The 19,369-nt window shown below is 42.7% G+C and overlaps 1 protein-coding gene across 1 annotated transcript in view; it reads left to right on the top strand.

Moving 5' to 3' along the window:
• Window positions 1–1,217: 1,217 nt before the first annotated feature.
• The window catches only part of timm50 (translocase of inner mitochondrial membrane 50 homolog (S. cerevisiae)), a 29,669-nt gene continuing 11,517 nt past the window's right edge, over window positions 1,218–19,369 (top strand). The window contains exons 1-4 of the mRNA XM_063906500.1: window positions 1,218–1,456; window positions 3,502–3,658; window positions 6,820–6,851; window positions 11,396–11,417. Of these exons, the coding sequence (XP_063762570.1) occupies window positions 1,256–1,456; window positions 3,502–3,658; window positions 6,820–6,851; window positions 11,396–11,417 (412 nt within the window). The 5' untranslated portion in view covers window positions 1,218–1,255. The remainder of the gene's footprint in view (window positions 1,457–3,501; window positions 3,659–6,819; window positions 6,852–11,395; window positions 11,418–19,369) is intronic.

Genomic DNA, 19,369 nt, shown 5'->3' with positions numbered 1-19,369 from the left:
CATTTTTTAATAAATACCTAGATGTTGTTTGAGTTTCAATCTCTGAAATAATAATTTATGTTGTGGTTTATTAAGTTATATCCTAAAGAATAATCAGTAGTCTTCCTCAACTAAACGTAATTTGGCTTCTATAGTCATACTCATGTTTGGGTATCATTTGCCATGTTGTCCATATTCACTTTTGGTATAGTTGTAGTATTGAAATAGTGTTCTGGATGCAGTGTCGCCCTCTGCTCACTCGAGGGCAGCGCAGACACAATAATTACCAGAAAGCACTAAATGTTTTCTTGAGATTTTGTTTGATATTGAATTAGTTATCCGTAATTTAATGTCTGTGTTTTGATCACTTTGCAGTCAATAATATTCTTTTTCTTTGGATAGCATTTCCTTCATGCATTTTAAAATCTCATATGAATAAAGTTAATTATTATAATTGAAAAAATCTGAATAGCTTGGATTTCTTTGTGGATACAGGTGATGTATTAGTCCAGCAGTGGTTCAGTCAGTAGGGGCTTGAACTGGGAATCGTAGGGTCGCCGGTTCAAGTCCTCAAACAGACTTGAAATATGCAAAGTGGAACGGTAGCTGCCCACTACTCCTAGTACTAGGATGGGTTAAATGCAGAGGACCAGTTTCACAGTGTGTGCTCTGCTGTGTGCATACATGTGACAATAAAGAGGGTTTCATCCTCCGATTCTATCTGTTATGAACTTAATAAAAGGTAGCATATGATTTACATAATTTACAGTATATAACACAATAGAGTATAATATCAAATATTAGGGTATAATATATGCATTGTAGTATCATACGAAGTGGTTATATTATACAATATATAAAGACTGTCAATAAATATGATATTTATGAATGTAATATTATTTGAAATATAATATTAATTTTATAAAATATAAATAGATAGTTCTGGTCCACGCTGCGATGGCGGTGGCGGTAATCACCTTTAACGCTGGTTGCCACCCGCCATGACACTGAAAAGACGAAGAAGAAGTAATTGAACAGACTTTGGGTCATTTAGCCCCAAACCATCATGGCAGTCTTATTTCGCAATCGAAGGTCAGACACACACTTTCTTCTGATTGGTCCAGACACAGTAGCGCCCGCCCCCCTCTTGCTCGCATGTGGCCTATAGCTACTCTGACCCCACCTCCTGCCTGTCACTCCAACTTCCTCCAGCCAATCAGGTGCCTTTGTCCTTTCCACATTACCCTCCGCCGGGCAGCTACTGTAAACCTCCAACATGTCGGCCGTGTTCCCCATGTGTTTGCGGACTACCCGGGGCCTCCTGAGGCTCAGGAACCGGGCAGAGGGAGCCTCTTCCCCGGCTGTGCTGGACCTGGTCCGGACCCTCTCTACGGTCAAGCCTCCAGCCGAAGAGAGCAGCGCTACGGGCGGGTTAGCTCAGGCCATCCTACAGCAGAAGCTCCAGCAGCAGAGTCAGGTGGGACAGCTAAGGTTGCGCTCGATTTGCTTACCGGTGTTGAGCGCGGGGATAGCGACTACATAACCACGAATGCAAACCCCGCCCACACGAGATGCCGGTGTAAATCAAATCGAAGCCACTTCTCTGACATTTCTAGCCTGTAGGTTAGGCTATAAAGCTAGTTTACATCCTAATATTCAGCTTAGAAACATCAAATGATCATCTTTAATAATGTATTCCTGTGTGTTATTTGTCACGATGAATGCCAACTTTAACAATAAAACAATTCGGCTCAATTGTGTGGGTCTGCTGAATGAATGAATTTAAGATTAGGGTTGCTAACAGGTTAGCTTCTTAATAGCATGCGTTCTTACAGGTATGTTGTCTGTCTCTAACGCATGTTGGAGACACAGTAGTTTAACAAGGCTCTACTTGAGACTCTGTGTTACATTTACCAACAGAATAACCAGTTAAAATATAGCTGTCTTACACTGGTTAGCTATAGCATCTTATCTCTAATATGGCTCACTGTCCTGTTGAGCTTGTTTTAGCTCCTTAAAGACACTTATTATGCACGAACTCTTCCTGGCAAAGCTTCTTGTTATCTGTACGTTAGCAGCTGCTGGATAAACTGTGGTGACAGCCAAGGTTTGTTTGGTTTGAAGGTCAAAACAGACCCCCACCCCCGTTCCTCCCCTGTCCTCCCCGCCTTCACTTCTTACACCCATCCGGAAATCCAAAAACCTGCAGCACACTCCCCACATGTGACTGAAAAATTGATTAGGTAACATGTAAAATACATGACAATAACACTGGCTTACAGCACAGTTCAGAAGTGTGTCATCAGCTAATACTGTCTTCTCCCCTTCAGTATTGTCCATTTGAACATAAAACACTGTGTACTTCAGACTTTAATGAGGTATGTTTAATATATGACCCCAAAATGCGTCCCCACACCTGTTGCATAACAGTTGTTTTTTGTAGTCAATACGTATCAATGATGATTATCTATTGAAATTGTGTCAACCCTACTGTATTGTATTTGATTGTATAAAACATGTTGTGATATTTCAGCTACTTTAGCCCTTTTTTAAGGTATCCCTCTGTCCTTGGGGACATTTTGATTTTGTATTTACATTTTTATAGACCAAAAGGTTGATTGGTTAATCTCAAAATAACCAAGAGACTGCTATCTAAGGAAACCAATATTATATAAATATAATTGATCTGGGTAATTGGGTAGTATTCACCACTCATTTCAGGCTAAACCCCCACTTTTGTTACAGACAGACGGACTCACAGACAGACAGACTCACAGACAGACAGACTCACAGACAGACAGACTCACAGACAGACTCACAGACAGACAGACTCACAGACAGACTCACAGACAGACTCACAGACAGACTCACAGACAGACTCACAGACAGACAGACTCACAGACAGACTCACAGACAGACTCAGACTCACAGACAGACTCAGACTCACAGACAGACTCACAGACAGACTCACAGACAGACAGACTCACAGACAGACAGACTCACAGACAGACAGACTCACAGACAGACTCACAGACAGACAGACTCACAGACAGACAGACTCACAGACAGACTCACTCACAGACAGACTCACAGACAGACTCACAGACAGACTCACAGACAGACTCACAGACAGAATCACTCACAGACAGAATCACTCACAGACAGACTCACAGACAGACTCACAGACAGACTCACAGACTCACAGACAGACAGACTCACAGACAGACTCACAGACAGACTCACAGACGCACAGATAGTTTTGTCACAGCAGCAGTTTTTATTTCTTAAAAATAGAAAAGGAGTGCTGTAGGAGTATTTAAGCACTATTAACTATCCCGAATAAATTAGAATACTCTAATATACCAACCTGCTAAACATATAAACATAGATTACTATATAAATGAAAAGAAATGTGTGCAGTAACTTGATATTAACACCCCTGTGAGGGATCGTAAGTGCAGTGTACTGCATGTGCAAACTGTTCCTGAACACACCACTCATCTGTTTTTATTTGTTGTGCAGGGCCAGCCTCCTCCTGAGGGCGGCGAGGGGGAGAAGGAGGGAGAACAGAAGCAGGAGAAGAAGCAGAATGATAACACCGCCTACGCCAAGAAGATGGTGCTCCGGCTGGCGGGGCTGATGGGGGTGGGAGGAGTGGTCGGAATGGTCTACCTGTTCGGTGAGTACCCCCACCACACTGTGGTCTCAGTGCCGACACTGGGCAAGGATTATCATTCTTCTTATGCATGCACCCCTGCCTCAAAAAAGGTCAAGTTGTGTCCTTGAATTTGAGAGAATTGGTTGCAGCAGCCCCATAGAACGTTTTGAGTCCAGGGTCGTTGACATTGCTTGGTTTCATAGTTTTTGTGCAGGAATAAAAATGGACATTATTTTACTTAACATAGGCTACTGTCTCCACACTTGTCTCCTGCAGCTGAGCTATTGTGTTACGCACCACCTGTCTCTGAGAAGTTCAACTTTTATCAAACTTGACACGTGTCTCAAACTATCCCGAGTTTGGTCCCTGAATACAAAGGGAACTGAGTCTTTGAAATCTGCAAAGACTCTGTGAATGTGATGCTATAAGAAAGTGTGGGAGCTGCAGACAGAGGTATAAAGTAACTAATACATTTACTTAAGTACAATTTTGAGGTACTTTACTTCAGTATGTCCATTTGATGCTACTTTGTACTTCTACTCCACTTCATTTATTTAGTTACTAGGCAGATTAGGATGAATGACGGTAAATATAATCTCCCTTAAATCAGACTGTAGTTCCCCTGCAGTAAATCGAGCAGCTACCCTGCAGTATACAAAGCCATTCAGAACTAGCTGCACCTTTACCAGCTCTGAGAACACTTTAATGATCAATCATTATAAAACATATCAGAGATATTATTCTGAAATGGACCAATCAGACAATGACTACTTTTACTGTCGCTACTTTAAGTACATTTAGAGGAGAGTACTTTCTACTTTCACTGGAGGAACATTTAGAATACTTTCACTGTGACAGAGTATTCCTACACTCTGGTACTTCTACTTTACTCAAGTACAAGACCTGAGTACTTCTACTTTACTCAAGTACAAGATCTGAGTACTTCTAGCTTTACTCAAGTACAAGATCTGAGTACTTCTACTTTACTCAAGTACAAGATCTGAGTACTTCTACTTTACTCAAGAACAAGACCTGAGTACTTCTACTTTACTCAAGTACAAGATCTGAGTACTTCTACTTTACTCAAGTACAAGATCTGAGTACTTCTAGTTTTACTCAAGTACAAGATCTAAGTACTTCAACTTTACTCAAGTACAAGATCTGAGTACTTCTACTTTACTCAAGTACAAGATCTGAGTACTTCTACTTTACTCAAGTACAATACCTGAGTACTTCTACTTTACTCAAGTACAAGACCTGAGTACTTCTACCTTACTCAAGTACAAGATCTGAGTACTTCTACTTTACTCAAGTACAAGATCTGAGTACTTCTACTTTACTCAAGTACAAGATCTGAGTACTTCTACTTTACTCAAGTACAAGACCTGAGTACTTCTACTTTACTCAAGTACAAGATCTGAGTACTTCTACTTTACTCAAGTACAAGACCTGAGTACTTCTACTTTACTCAAGTACAAGACCTGAGTACTTCTACTTTACTCAAGTACAAGACCTGAGTACTTCTACTTTACTCAAGTACAAGATCTGAGTACTTCTACTTTACTCAAGTACAAGATCTGAGTACTTCTACTTTACTCAAGTACAAGATCTGAGTACTTCTACTTTACTCAAGTACAAGACCTGAGTACTTCTACTTTACTCAAGTACAAGACCTGAGTACTTCTACCTTACTCAAGTACAAGATCTGAGTACTTCTACTTTACTCAAGTACAAGATCTGAGTACTTCTACCTTACTCAAGTACAAGATCTGAGTACTTCTACTTTACTCAAGTACAAGACCTGAGTACTTCTACTTTACTCAAGTACAAGATCTGAGTACTTCTACTTTACTCAAGTACAAGACCTGAGTACTTCTACTTTTACTGGAGCCCCCCCTCCCTCTTACCAACAAGGCTTTTGATTGGTTGATCCTCCTCTGCTTCCTGTCTGGAGGGCCCGCCCACAGAGGGGAGGAGGTAGCTGTCAGAGAGGAGTCAGACAAAGAGAGACTCTTAATTCAGTCGTCAGGTAGAAAATACACGAGGCAGTTTAACTTCGCTAGGAAAGAGACGTGTTACTTTAACTTCTAGTGAGTCCTCTTCTGGAGTGGATTTTAAGGATTTTCTTATTTGACTGGGGGTCTTGGGTTGACTGGGGGGGTTGACCTGTGCTTGGATTAAAGGTCTTCCAGCTTTGTAGTGACCCTTCAGTCGGTGTTTCTTCCTGGGACGAAAATGTTTGGATTTTCTTGCTTTTATTCTTCCTTCAAACTATTGGATGCAATGGATGCATTTCTGGGAATTGTTGAGGCACGGTTGGTTTCTGACGGAGGGAGCAGACAGAAGACGGTCTCTATACTTTCAGAAACTACTTTGGATGTTAAATATCTCCCATTTTTTTGTTGGAGACTTCCCACTTACTTTGAACTTTCTCCTCATCTCGTCCGTTTCATGGATTAATTACGACGTGGATTACTGAATTGGATTATTGCTCTCTTATAGCTTGGGATTTATTAATGCCTCGGGCGTGTGGATTAGTCCTTCAATGATCTCTGACGATGATGGATTATAACCTGGCAAAAACACAAAGAAATCGGCCTCTTTCTGAGTGTGTTTCTCGCTGTGGTTTTTCTGTTGTCACGCGTACAGGTGTTTGTGATGCAAAATAATACTGTGATACAACCAGAGGAATACTTGTGTGAGTTGCATGCTGAGTGACTGAAACAAGCTTTTTTGATTATACGATTACTTTAACGTCTGTGTTGTTGACCGTTAATTATCTTTGGACCCCTAACTCAGGTAATTTTGTGCCCCTTTACACTCAATCCTAGGGGCTGATTGTGTGTAAAGGCAATGCGTCTTCAAACATCTGGGGCAAATACCATCCCAAATTGCCCCTGTGATTTCAATATTTGAATTTGACCCAAAAAAAGCCTATTTATAAATCTAAATGTGGTTCAGTTTTCAGTTTAATCAGGAATTGTTTTCGCCAATAGTAATTCATTTTGTTTGAGAGTGCGGTGTGCCATTCAGTGACAGCTGTCAGCTCCAGACAAGGTGCTTTGGAGACGGTGAAAGAGGTTATTTTTGCTCCGTATTTATCTATTAGTTATACGATGTTTATGAAGACTTGTTTTTCTGTCAAAAAATGAAGTTAATTAACATTTTTCTTAATTTTTTAGGAACCAACTCGGTAGACGATCAAGGAAACGTGGTGAGTCACTGTTACACACACACACACACACACACACACACACACACACACACACACACACCCTTGCTGCAGGCGTGATTTTGCACAGTAGCTGTCAGCTCCTGTGTTTTAAGATTTTCCCACATTTTCCCCCTGCACACTTTCGACATGTCTCTGTGAACCTCCTCCTCCTTTTATTGCTTCCCCTCTTCCTTCAGTGATGAGTGGCCGGTGTTTGGTTCCTATTCCTGTTGTAAAGGGGCACACTTCTCAGGTGTGTGTGTGGTGTGAATGCGGAGTGTGGGAGAGGAAGCGGCACACTTCTCTCACCTGCAGCGTCCTGCCTTTGTTCCTCTGCTCCGAGGCGCCGCAGCACACTCCACACGTAGCCGAGACATCGGGTCCGTCTGAGACCAGCACCTCACAGACTTCAAAGGGTTAATTATCCTCCTCCTCTCCCTAACGACCCGCACTTCCACTCCTCTCAAGTACCGTCGAGGTCTACTTCAAGGGATGCATGTGTAAAGCTACAGGAATCACTTATTTATTTGTACAGCTCAAAGCAGGAAGTTAGCATCGTAGCATCGCACCGGTTATTAGACGGGGGTTAAAATGCAATCTCATTCTAGGACTAATTTCTTAAGTTCTCTAACAAGATAGATATATAGATATGTAGGTAGATAGAAACACAGAAGGATACCTTAATGGATGAATAGATATGTAATAGGTAGATAAAGATAGACAGACATACATAATCAGATCCTTCTTTTAAACTGGATTTAGGACTGATATCCTTAAACCTGTAGTGAAAGGGTAAAAAGTGTAACTCTCTTCCTACTTGCTGTGGTTTTATGGTGTTATTACATCATTTAGGTAGCAGATCAATATGTTGTGCATTAATAATGTGGAAAATGTGATTTTTAAGTACCTTTTCATGCCAAAAATATGGAGATTTCCTGCTTTAGATCTCTATTTTCGGACATTTGAAATGCATTTTATAAAGGGTTTCTTACTTGTTAAAATAAGTAAACGTTGTAGCGTAGCTGACTTTAATCTGGACATTTCTGCTTGTGCATCGGATGATATTAACAGATTTGGTCGTTTATGACCCTCAGTCTGTCCAACACCACGGCAGTAAAGCCTCCTCTTTATGGGGGGGGGTCTCAGACACGGCTCCCCCTGTCGGAAGTGTTTTCCCGGGAAGACGTCCCTCTTCAAAGGACACACTTCTCTCACATTAGGGTCCTTTTGTTTGGACCAAAGAGACGAGATGTGTCGGGGCGGCTCCCTGCTAAGTCCCTTTGTCACCCAGACTGGAAGCTGTCGACCTGGGAAAGAGATTTTTAGTCTCTTAACTTAAACTCCTGCAGGAAGAATGCCAGAGGATTTAGACTTAGTAGACATAAAGTCGTCCATAAAGATGAATGCATGAAGGAAATAGTGCAATAAAGGGCATAAAACAGTCATTAATAAGCCGGGTAAAGACAGAATAACAAGCTATATTAGATATTTCAGGTTCAAACATTCCCGTTATGACAGTAAGATGCTTTAAATGATCATCAAATTCCCCTTTTTTTGAAAGAACACATGCAGAGATCAAATGTTGTCTTATTCAAGTCTTATTTTCATGCGAGATGTGAACATTAGCAAGACATATTTGGACAAAATCACCCAATTAATGGATCATCAGAATCTTTTTTCCATTTTTTTTGGCACAGTTTTGATGCACCGATCGAGTATTCACATTTTAAAATGAGTGCAGACTTTTGATTTGAACATTTGTTGAGGTAGGCACACTGGGACAAGAAAGCAGAGTATTAGCATTAAAGACGTCGTTAAAAAGCAAAGTAAAAACAAGACAACTGAGCTCGGATAAAATAATTCAGGTTCAGGACATCAAAACCGTTGCAAACAGCACCTCTTATGATCTCAAATGTATGCCTTTATTTGTACATCAGCAGCTCAATAATCAGTTTATTAAAATGTGAAATTGCACATTAGTGTGTCTGTGGAGAGATGGACGCTCTTTTGTCTCGCTGCATTCACTTCCTTACAGTCTGGGAGGATTGCTTTCTTCAAAGGACACACACACACACACACACACTTATCTCACCTGTCACAGACGACACACTCCTGCACACACTTCTCTCACCTCCCTGTCTTTAGCCTCCCAGACATTTGTTAAACAGGATGCCGACATGTGGCGTGTGCCGCTGCTGTCTGGGAAATGTGGTTCAAAGACAACACTTCTGTGTGTCTGTGTCTGTGTCTGTGTGTGTGTGTGTGTGTGTGTGTGTGTGTGTGTGTGTGTGTGTGTGTGTGTGTGTGTGTGTGTGTGTGTGTGTGTGTGTGTGTGTGTGTGTGTGTGTGTGTGTGTGTGTGTGTGTGTGTGTGTGTGTGTGTGTGTGTGTGTGTGTGTGTGTGTGTGTGTGTTCCATCCTAGTTTCTCAAAGGGAACGAGGAAGTCTTTGAACAACTGGTGGCACTGGTTTTGCAAAAAGAAGAGAAGCAACACATCTCTGTAATTCTGAGGCAGGAAGCCGCATTAAAGTTTTTTAGATTAAAAAAAGCCGTTAACGTGAGACTTTTGTATTTAATCGGCACAAAAAACGACTTAGTTTATGCAAAAATGTGTTTATTGGGAAGAGTTTGGCCCAAAATGGCATTTAAAGCTGCTTTGATTCACTTTTCAGGCGAAGCTTTGGCACCATTTCTTCATAGTTTCCCTCCAGGAGTTACACTATGAACAAACCCCAGTCTTATCTTGATGCAGATATTTTACATTAGCACAAATGTCTCACAATGTTTTTTTAAATGATGCAACCATGATATGTGTCCCCATAATCAGACATAGTGCAAACCAAGCGATGCTTTTCTGCAGAAATGGACAGATTGGATATCCTCGGCAAAGACATCAGTTATAGGAATGCCGCCGTGTGTCTGCGGGAGATTGAGTCCAGGATAAAGCGTCTCAGTTAATGGTCTTGAGATGTTTTGTGGTCGTGGGAACCGGAGCTGGTCCTCTCCTCCGGGAAGCAGATATTGTAAAAGGAGCCTCTCCCTCTCCCTCCCTCCCTCCCTCCCTCTCTCTCTCTCTCTCTCCCGCTCTGACACATTATAAACCCAGAGGCTGCTTCCTGCCTCCAGCCAACAGGCCGACTGATCTCTTCAAAGCCCAGAGGCACACTCCCCTCAAACCCAAACCCTCCCCCCTCGTTACAGGGCACATGCCCCCGCTGTCGGAGGGGAAACTGTGGGAGTGAACTCTTCAAAAGGACACACTCCTCTTCAGCTAATTGTTAACGAGTCGCTGAGGGAAGCTGGGACACACTTCTCAGAGTGTTTTGAGGGCGATTCTACTAAATGAAAGGCTTATAGTGATGTGTACGCTGAAGCACGAAGGGGGCTGTGGTTTTGTTTGGTATGAAGTTGATCGTACTGTATTAGGAATCTTAGACAGCGCTCTGCTTTTTATCCATGGTGCAATTTCGCAATACATAGCTAGTTTTCCAACCAATCAACGGCCTGCAGTACGATCGTTTATACTGCGGACGCTGGGGCCGTGTCTCTGCCACTTCTGGGTATGCACAATTTTGTCCCCGACACTTTGCATAACGATAATCCGTCAAACATGTTCTGGAAATAGCGTGCACAATCTGGAGGACTGATCATACCTTCCGGCTGTGTTTGTGGGGACCAGAGTTGCGCTTTGGACCCGAGACACGTTTAATATGAATTCATATGGTTGCTCCCACTGTGCAGATAGGTGTCCTTAAACATGTTGTAGATGCAGTCTAACCCACAGAGATGTTTACCTAAATTGGACATCAAAAAAAAGTTGATCATTTGCAACGAGAGCTGCCGTGAATTGAAAGATAACTAATGACTTGTACTGTTTCTCAATCTCTGGTCCAGCCTCTTGTTAGGACAGTTTACGGGAAAAGTAATATTTTGGGACGTCAGAAGAAGTAGTTTTAGCTCGTCACACTGGTTTTAGTTTGGAGGGTTTTATATATTTATCCATTTTGTATTTCTTTATTATTTTCATTACAGTAAAATACTGTACGGTACTCTAATAATATTTAGTTTGTTGGATCATTCATTGTGTGTGTGTGTGTGTGTGTGTGTGTGTGTGTGTGTGTGTGTGTGTGTGTGTGTGTGTGTGTGTGTGTGTGTGTGTGTGTGTGTGTGTGTGTGTGTGTGGTAATGCACATGTGAGCCACCAGGGGGCGCCACACACTGCACCTTGAGCTCCTGCCTCCTTTTACACTCTCTCCTCCTTCTACCATTCTTTCTCAACATAATACCGAGGTGTCCCGTTGTTGTTGTTGTTGTTGTTGTTCTTCTTCTTCTTCTCCTCCTCGATCTATGAGGTTATTTTCTAGATATTATCCATCAGTACCTCGTTATAGTCGTGTTTGTCATTCCGTCATTAGTTAGTTTTCACCACGCACACACATACACGCACCTTGAGAGGTCCCGTCACACTCTGATGAAATACTGATTGATTATCGCCCTCCAGATGTTTGTTCTCAAATCTAATCTCTGTTTCATTTCTCCTGCAGATCCCAGATGAGTTTGACAGAGGTGAGTGCAATCACTGGTGTGTGTGTGTGTGTGAGTGATTATTATGTGCTTGTGTTGGTCGTCATAGTTTGTTTTGTAATAGTACTCCCATTTCTTCCATTACGGGAACACAGGGAACCTTTCTGCGTGTTAGACCGAAATTCTGCAAAAAGTTCAGGTTTTTTTGTACGACTGGTGTGTGTGTGTGTGTGTGTGTGTGTGTGTGTGTGTGTGTGTGTGTGTGTGTGTGTGTGTGTGTGTGTGTGTGTGTGTGTGTGTGTGTGTGTGTGTGTGTGTGTGTGTGTGTGTGTGTGTGTGTGTGTGTGTGTGTGTGTGTGTGTGTGTGTGTGTGTGTGTGTGTGTGTGTGTGTGTGTGTGTGTGTGTTCCCCGCCTCGGTCCAGATGAGTCCTCCTCCAGCTCTCTCTGAACATGTGTGTTTTTATTGACACCCTTGCAGCGAGGTTTGTGTCAGTGTTTGTTTGAATGATCCAACTGTGTGTGTGTGTGTGTGTGTGCCAACCCTCCATATGCCCCTGTCCCATCATTCATCCCCACAAACTGCCCATCTGACGCCAACACACACACACACACACACACACACACACACACACACGGCAGCAGACTGAGTTCGGAAGTCAATCACAATGACAGGAGCAAAAATAACAAACCAACAAGATACTTTATGGGACATTTGATCAGTTTCTTTGATCAGGAACGTATTAAATCTAAAATCATGGAACAGTAATTGTGATTAACTTCCGTATGAAATTACAGATCTTTATTTGTATATCATTTATTATTCTTTCCTGTTGTTGTTCGAGGATATAAAGGCTTTATTGCTTTTCCCTATATAATCATTTCATTTTCTGGCCAAAGTTCTGATTTTTCCAATCAGTTAATGAGTGAATTAAAACCAGGGAGCAGTTTAGTGAAGTTCAACTTCCTTCTTGTTCTCACTCATGACTAAAACAGCTGATTAAATATGATCTTTACGCAGCCACCTTTGATTTATACAACCTAATGTCATCAGTCTGTACGGCACACAATGACCTCGATCTAGATAAAGAAAACCTCCTAAAAATCACTTTAATTTGGGACAAAATGTAAGAATTCAGGTAAAGCAACAAAGGATGGATCCTCTTGCTGTAAAATGTTTTTAAATGTTTCAAAACTTCAATAGATGTTTGATTTAAAGACATGAATGTGACTCAAAACAAGACGAAAGCACCAAATTTCATTACGAAAAGTGTGTTTTTTAGACGTCATTGACGAGTGTAGAGCTCAAACCTCAACACAGATTATTTGGGCGACTAAAGAAGTGTGAAACTGACTCATTATGACGTTAAATTAAAAATGATCCGTACAGCACAAAACGATCTTGGTGTGGGTAAAGAAAAACCACCCAAATGAACTTAAATGAGGGAAAAATCAGGAAGAAACCTCAGAAAAAAGCAGCAAATGAAGGTCCTTTCGGCTGGGAAATGGAGAGGAATGCTGCATAAATGATTAAAGACTCACAGATTTGAGGACTAACCATCATCACCATTAAGACGATGCATTCAGGGGACGTTAATCTAGTTCCTCCCATCGATCCGCAGCCATTTGACTCCCCCTTTAAACGAGTTGTGATGGCCCGCTGCTTCTAATGATCACTTGATCAATAGCTCCCCCCCCGTCAGAGGTCCAGATCCCTCCACAAAACTCTCCCTGAGGTCCACTTCACAAACTCTGTCCGTCACTTTATGACTGTCTGTCCTCTCCGTCCGTCCATCTGTCTCCACCGCCAACCCAGCGCTCATTTGTTGCTTTCACTCAAGAAATATTGAGGTGTCTGTCGTTGTTTTTCGTTCCTTCACATGCATTTTAAAGATTGATCAATCAAAGCAGAGAATAATCTGTCTATGCATCGAAGAAGCAGCAATCGTATAACTTCAGGATGTAATGAGGTGTTCAAATGAATGTCTGTCGTCATATGGAACAGCGTAATCAGCCTGAATGAAACGAAACACGAAATCACTTTTTTAATACGAGTCTTTTTTTAACACACCTTAGTAATTTTGATTTGTAAAAGTTATTTATATAATAAGGGCAAACAAAAACTGTCTCTATGGGAAGATAAACTCATGGGTTTAGAAAATATTTACATCTATTTATCAATAAATGTTGACTTTTTAGAGAGGAGGGTAGTGGAGGGTTGGTGTGTAGTCGCATGTGTGTGTTGGTGTGTGGAGGGTTGGTGTGTGGATGCATGGGTGTGTGTAGAGGCTTGATGACGATGGATTTATTGACGTGGAGATGGAGAGTCGATGCTCAGAAGGACGGAGGATTGATTCCTGAGCAGCAGGGGGGGAGAAGTGAGAGAAGGGGAATTAAAAGTTATTGACGGAGAGATTATCGGTATCAGCAGGCGATCAGGAGTCCTTCAGCAGGAAGGATCTGTCGCGACGGATCGACCCGATGTAGACACACACACACACATACACACACTGATGGTTTACTTCGTTAGACTAATTAAACTAGCCTCACGTACTGTATTTCATTTTGACTCAATCCCAAAAACTTCATCCTAATTCCACAAGCATGTATTCACCTGCCACTGAAAATAGTCCCCAACACATTTCCAGCTGCCTATGAAATGATTTAACCCACAAATGTAAATAGTCCAATCACTGCTGCCCCATTACAGCTGATCGTCTCTCCGTTAATTTATCTTCTATTAAGATTTTAATTAAACTCCAAATTGATCCAATTAAGTGTCATTTTCCGGGTCAGGGTTCATGTATCAAACGTCCACTGATGGTGCCGCTCCTTAAGATCATTACATCATCATAAGACTCATCACACATTGATCCCCCTGATGAATGATATTGATATGTGATCATTACCCCCCCTCCCACCCCCCCCGACTTGAACACGCTTCAGGTCTAAACTCTTCAGAGCGTCCCTCACCTCGGGGGCCACATACTCCCCGATGAGCTTAGGGACCGGGGGAAAAGCTCACCGTCCCTCGGGGAGCAGAGGTGGATAATATCTGTCCTCCGGTATCCCCCCCCCCTGGGAGCAGCAGACGCTGGGTGGAGGGTGGGTGATGGAGGGTGGAGGGCGGATGAATGGCTCTTATGGGACATGCTTATGACTACAGACTCTGTTTTGGCATCCGTGATGCAGACAGGCGTCGGACACAATAGCAACCAGGAAATCTGACACCTCCTCATTTTCCTCCTGCTACCTGGACGGCTAGTTAGCATTTATCCAGTTTGTTGTGAAGCGTTGGACACGTCTGCCTTCTCAAGATGTAGGATTTGTTTTCTGCTTACCTTTTCAAAGACTCAATTCACTCCTTGTGCCCGAGCCACTTAAGTGGTCAATTAACTCCAGCAGGAGGAGTACAGGATCCTAAACGCAATTTATCAGGAATTATTTCGCCTGATAGTCACCAAATATTAGACCACATATCTTCAGCTCATTCTCACACGAATTTAGACGAATAATCAGGAGAAAATGTACTTTATTTCACACCAATTTGTCTGATTTGGCCACACGTCACACCAATTTAAGTCAAACTGTGTCGACAATTTCAGCTAACGATCAGGAAGTGTCGTCCAAATGAAGCTCGAGAAAAGCTTCATGATGTTTTTTAAAAATGGTCTTCCGTGTTGTGATCTTTACCCTGAATCCAAAACTGCTCATCATAAAACACATGTAGAAAATATGAACAATTTTAAGTCTCTTATCATTTGTTTATCACAGGGTAAAATATGTCTAAATGTGGAATGTGAAACCTGCTCTCTCACACACACACACACACACACACACACACACACACACCCCCACACACACACACACACACACACACACACACACACACACACACACACACACACACACACACACACACACACACACACACACACTCTAAAGAGGCCGTTTGTCACCCGGAGAGAAAACAAACGATTGACGGAGTGAGGTAGAGGAGGGGGGAGTAAGGAGGAGTGGGGGTGTTATGAAGCAGATGCTGAGCCACAGCTTTTGTTTGGGAGGAGGCCCTCCATCGTTTCTCCTTCCTCCCTCCCTCCTCCCTCCTCCTGTTTGTCCCTCGTTTCCTCCTTTGCTTTCACACTTTTTCATGTGCTTCCTTTTTCAATATGTTTTCTTCTCCTGACATTTTTATCCCTCCTCTTTATCCCTTCCATTCGTCCTTGTATCCTTCATCTGTCCTTCGCTCGTCCCCTTTCATCCTTCTCTTTCCCGTTTATCCTTCCTTTTTCTATGTCCTTTCTTACTCCTCTTCCTCTTTCTTCCTCCCTTTTCTCGTCCACTTTCATCTGTCCTTCCCTCCCTCTATCCTTCCTTTTCGTTATCCATTTCCTCTTACATTTTATCCGCTGTGCATCCTTTTCCTTTTCTCTTCCTTTAAGATGTCCTTTTCGCCCTCTAGCCCTCCTTTTTTATGCCTCCTTTTCTCCTTTCTCTCCCTCATCCTCTTCTCTTACTTTTCCCTCTTTTATTCCCCATTCTCCTCCTCTCGTTATCGTCTTTCATGCATCCCTTTTATGCTTCATCTTCCAACATAATCCTCCCCTCTTTCCCTCCTTCCTTCCCTTTCCCTTCCGAACGTCTCTTTATTGTTTTTCCTTCTTTTGCTGAAACCCCTCCTTCATCGTCCTTCAGAGGCTTTTTCCAGCGTGTTTATATCAGCTCTTTCATAACTTAATGACTTGTTTTACGGCTTAATACTTCATTTAGAGGCAGGGCTTCCGCAGCGCAACTTAGATTAGATTCCTTTTCCTTCTCAAACCTGTTGACCTCGTCCTGAAACGCGCTCTTTATTGAAGAATCGTCTTTCCGTGACCTTCACCGTCTGCTTCCACTTCATTTAGCAGTTGTCTCTGTTCCCTATAAAGGGAATTAAGACCGTAATTCAGTATGGGTCTCTCTCTAGCAACGTTAAAAGCTTGTTTAATACCCAATCCCTCATGTCATAGAGCATGTTCTTCTGTCCGACTCCACCTGTGAGCTCTGATGGAGATTTGCGTCCGACAACACCGTCAAAAAACACTTTGAAGTTGTTCAAAATATACATTTAAAAGCCTTATTGTCTCAAGACATTAAAGAGTGCATGCAATCCTGGAAAACAAGGTACAGGTGCAGAATACTCTTACATTTAGGGACTTTGGGAAGCATTTTTGGGAGATTTTAAGTGCAAAAATGCCTCTGAGTGATCTAAGGCCAGTAACTTTGTTAGTTAGCATCTAGTTAGCATGCATTCCATTAGCCAGCTAGCTAGTGCGATTCCAGACAGCACAACATGGTTGAAATCATGGACTGAACAACGGTTTAAAGTGCTCTACATGACAGTGAAGTAAGGGAAGTATGGAGCACATGTTTGGAGAGGGCTGAAGAGTATTCATCTAGATATTCCCAGCTTTTTAACGCATATTTGCTCATTAGTTAGCACTTAGGTCTGCCTGTTTTATGGACAATTTGGTTAAAGGTTTGAGTTACATCTGTAGGGAAACTGCAGCCTGATGTTAGGTTTGTACAAAAGAGGATATATATACACTCTGTGGTGAAGAAATAGGATCATGTGGTTTGATATAACACCCAGGAGCAACCGCTGCTTAGCCAAGGCGGTCATTGAGGGTGAAAAGCGTCCAACCTACAGTAGCTCTGCATGCTAACCTCCAGCAGGATAAGGTTAGCGGTTCTGTCCTTGAGGGATCGGTTTCAGGAGTCCTCCTGGCCCGGGTTTGCCCACCCAGGAGAACACCAGCAGCCCGATCCACAGAGAGGAGAGGCCTCCCAGACAAAGAGCCGACATTGACTATGAAAGGATGACCGTTAGAGATGAAAGGAGGGAATTGAGAGGAGGAGAAAGAGGCCGAGGTGAAGGCCTCTTCGCCAAACAACCAGGAAAATCCTCAGGATGGAACGCTCTCGCTCAGAATCCAGATTATTTTAGATGCTAACAAACAACTGCAGCTGGAACAGGGGGCGTTTTTTTAAGGTTTTGAGTGACTTTCAATCATGTTAATGTAAATCCCCGACACTGAAACCCAACAGATATTTTCCCCCTATACTTTTTAAGACTTGCGTTCAGAAAAATCGTTTTTGTGAACTTCAGTTTAGTCCGAAATTTTGAGACTGGAAAACAATTTTGGTAATCAAAGTCATTTTTCCAAGCAAAAATAACTCGAGCTTCCTCCACATGACCAACATTCCTCCTCTTCCTCCTCCTCCTCTCCATCCTCTGTTCCTCCACCCTCATCACCTCCTCTCCCCCATCCTCCCCTTTCTCCCCCACCACCACCACCACCACCCCCCCTCAAATTACCATAATAAAAGCCGTAATCTCTCTCCACACACACACACACACACACACACACACACACACACACACACCCTATTATGGGGTGTGTTTGATTGCATTCCCAGGGGAGAGGTTACGCCACAGCCACGCTTACCCACCTCTCTGCTTTAGTGTGTGTGTGTGTGTGTGTGTGTGTGTGTGTGTGTGTGTGTGTGTGTGTGTGTGTGTGTGTGTGTGTGTGTGTGTGTGTGTGTGTGTGTGTGTGTGTGTGTGTGTGTGTGTGTGTGTGTGTGTGTGTGTGTGTGTGTGTGTGTGTACGTGTGTGTGTACGTGTGTGTGTACGTGTGTGTGTACGTGTGTGTGTACGTGTGTACGCTCTGCCCTGACTTGTGGAACCCTTCACCTCTCCTTCATTACATCAGCGTACATTTGGAGACCGTATAGGATTTACGTAAACATGTTTGTATCGGCACCATAATGGGTTGTTGTTAATCACGACACTACCCTCACATTGGACTCAACGCTTTCTGTATCCATCTTCTCACAAAACGAAGCCATACAGACTCAGAAATACGTCACGTCTTTCTCTTCATGTATTCATCTTGCTTTATATCGCCTTAACTGTGCATCCGTCGCTCTGCCTCTTAATGTACTTATTATTATTTCAAGTTGAATGCAGTTAGAGGTACAGATAAACTGTCATTTACAGTACAGTGGAGTCAGTCCTACAGCCTGAACGATGCTTTGACTGCAGTATAGGCATCCTTTAAGTTAAATCTGTGTTTACAGAGGATTACTGGAGCACACATTTACATTGTTGGACCTTATTTCAGTTTAATGCGTTTCCAAAGAGCGCGATGACCTGTAACTGTTTAGTTTTGTTTTGTTGCGAGTCTCTACATCCGTCCTCTCCAACCTCTGCTCCACCCGTGATCCTTATTGACCTCCCCCATCTGCACACGCACACACACACTTTCACACATACCACATACGTGTGAAAGCGTCAGCGCGTCGCCACAGCAGGGTCGTGGCAGATGGCGTCGCTTCCTGCTTCAGCACGCTGCTATGAACTCTGGGGGATTGAGTCCCCGGGGAGCAGAGGGCGCTAGCTTCAGCGTGTGTGTTTAGAGAGAGAGAGAGAGTCGGACGCGTGCATGGGATAGAGAGGCAGAGTGTGTGTGTGTGTGTATTTTGCTATTGTGCTTCTGTTTGCTGTGATGAGCCCACGGCCCCATGGGAAACGGAGTCTTTATTATTATTAGTCATTAGCGCGCTGACAGCTGGGGGTGTTGTTAGCGTGGCTATCTCTAGGTTATCAGCGGTGTCATGTGCAGGTTTGATCACCTCAGAAAAAAGCAATAAATAATCAGCTCGACCAATCAAAACTCCACTGATCTAAAGGGGAGCTTTTGGTGCAGCTTTACTTCTGGTTTGTTTAGCATCAGCTGTTGTAGTTTAATAACTCAATTACTTTTATCTAATTATTGGAAAGTCCATATAATGTCCTTTTTGAGCACTCACCTCTTTAGAGTTCATCACAATCAGAACACTGTAGTTACTCAGGTTAAATAAGACTTGTTTAAAGTGGTTTTTAACCATCTCATGTGAAACCAAGAACATAAGAATGAAAGCACACAGTGGCTCTTGTTTCGCCGCATTTTA

This window comes from Eleginops maclovinus, chromosome 18, assembly GCF_036324505.1.
Source record: "Eleginops maclovinus isolate JMC-PN-2008 ecotype Puerto Natales chromosome 18, JC_Emac_rtc_rv5, whole genome shotgun sequence".
NCBI classification, from domain to species: Eukaryota; Metazoa; Chordata; class Actinopteri; order Perciformes; family Eleginopidae; genus Eleginops; species Eleginops maclovinus.
Note: the sequence above shows the minus strand (reverse complement) of the source record. Positions and strands in the feature narration are given on the sequence as shown.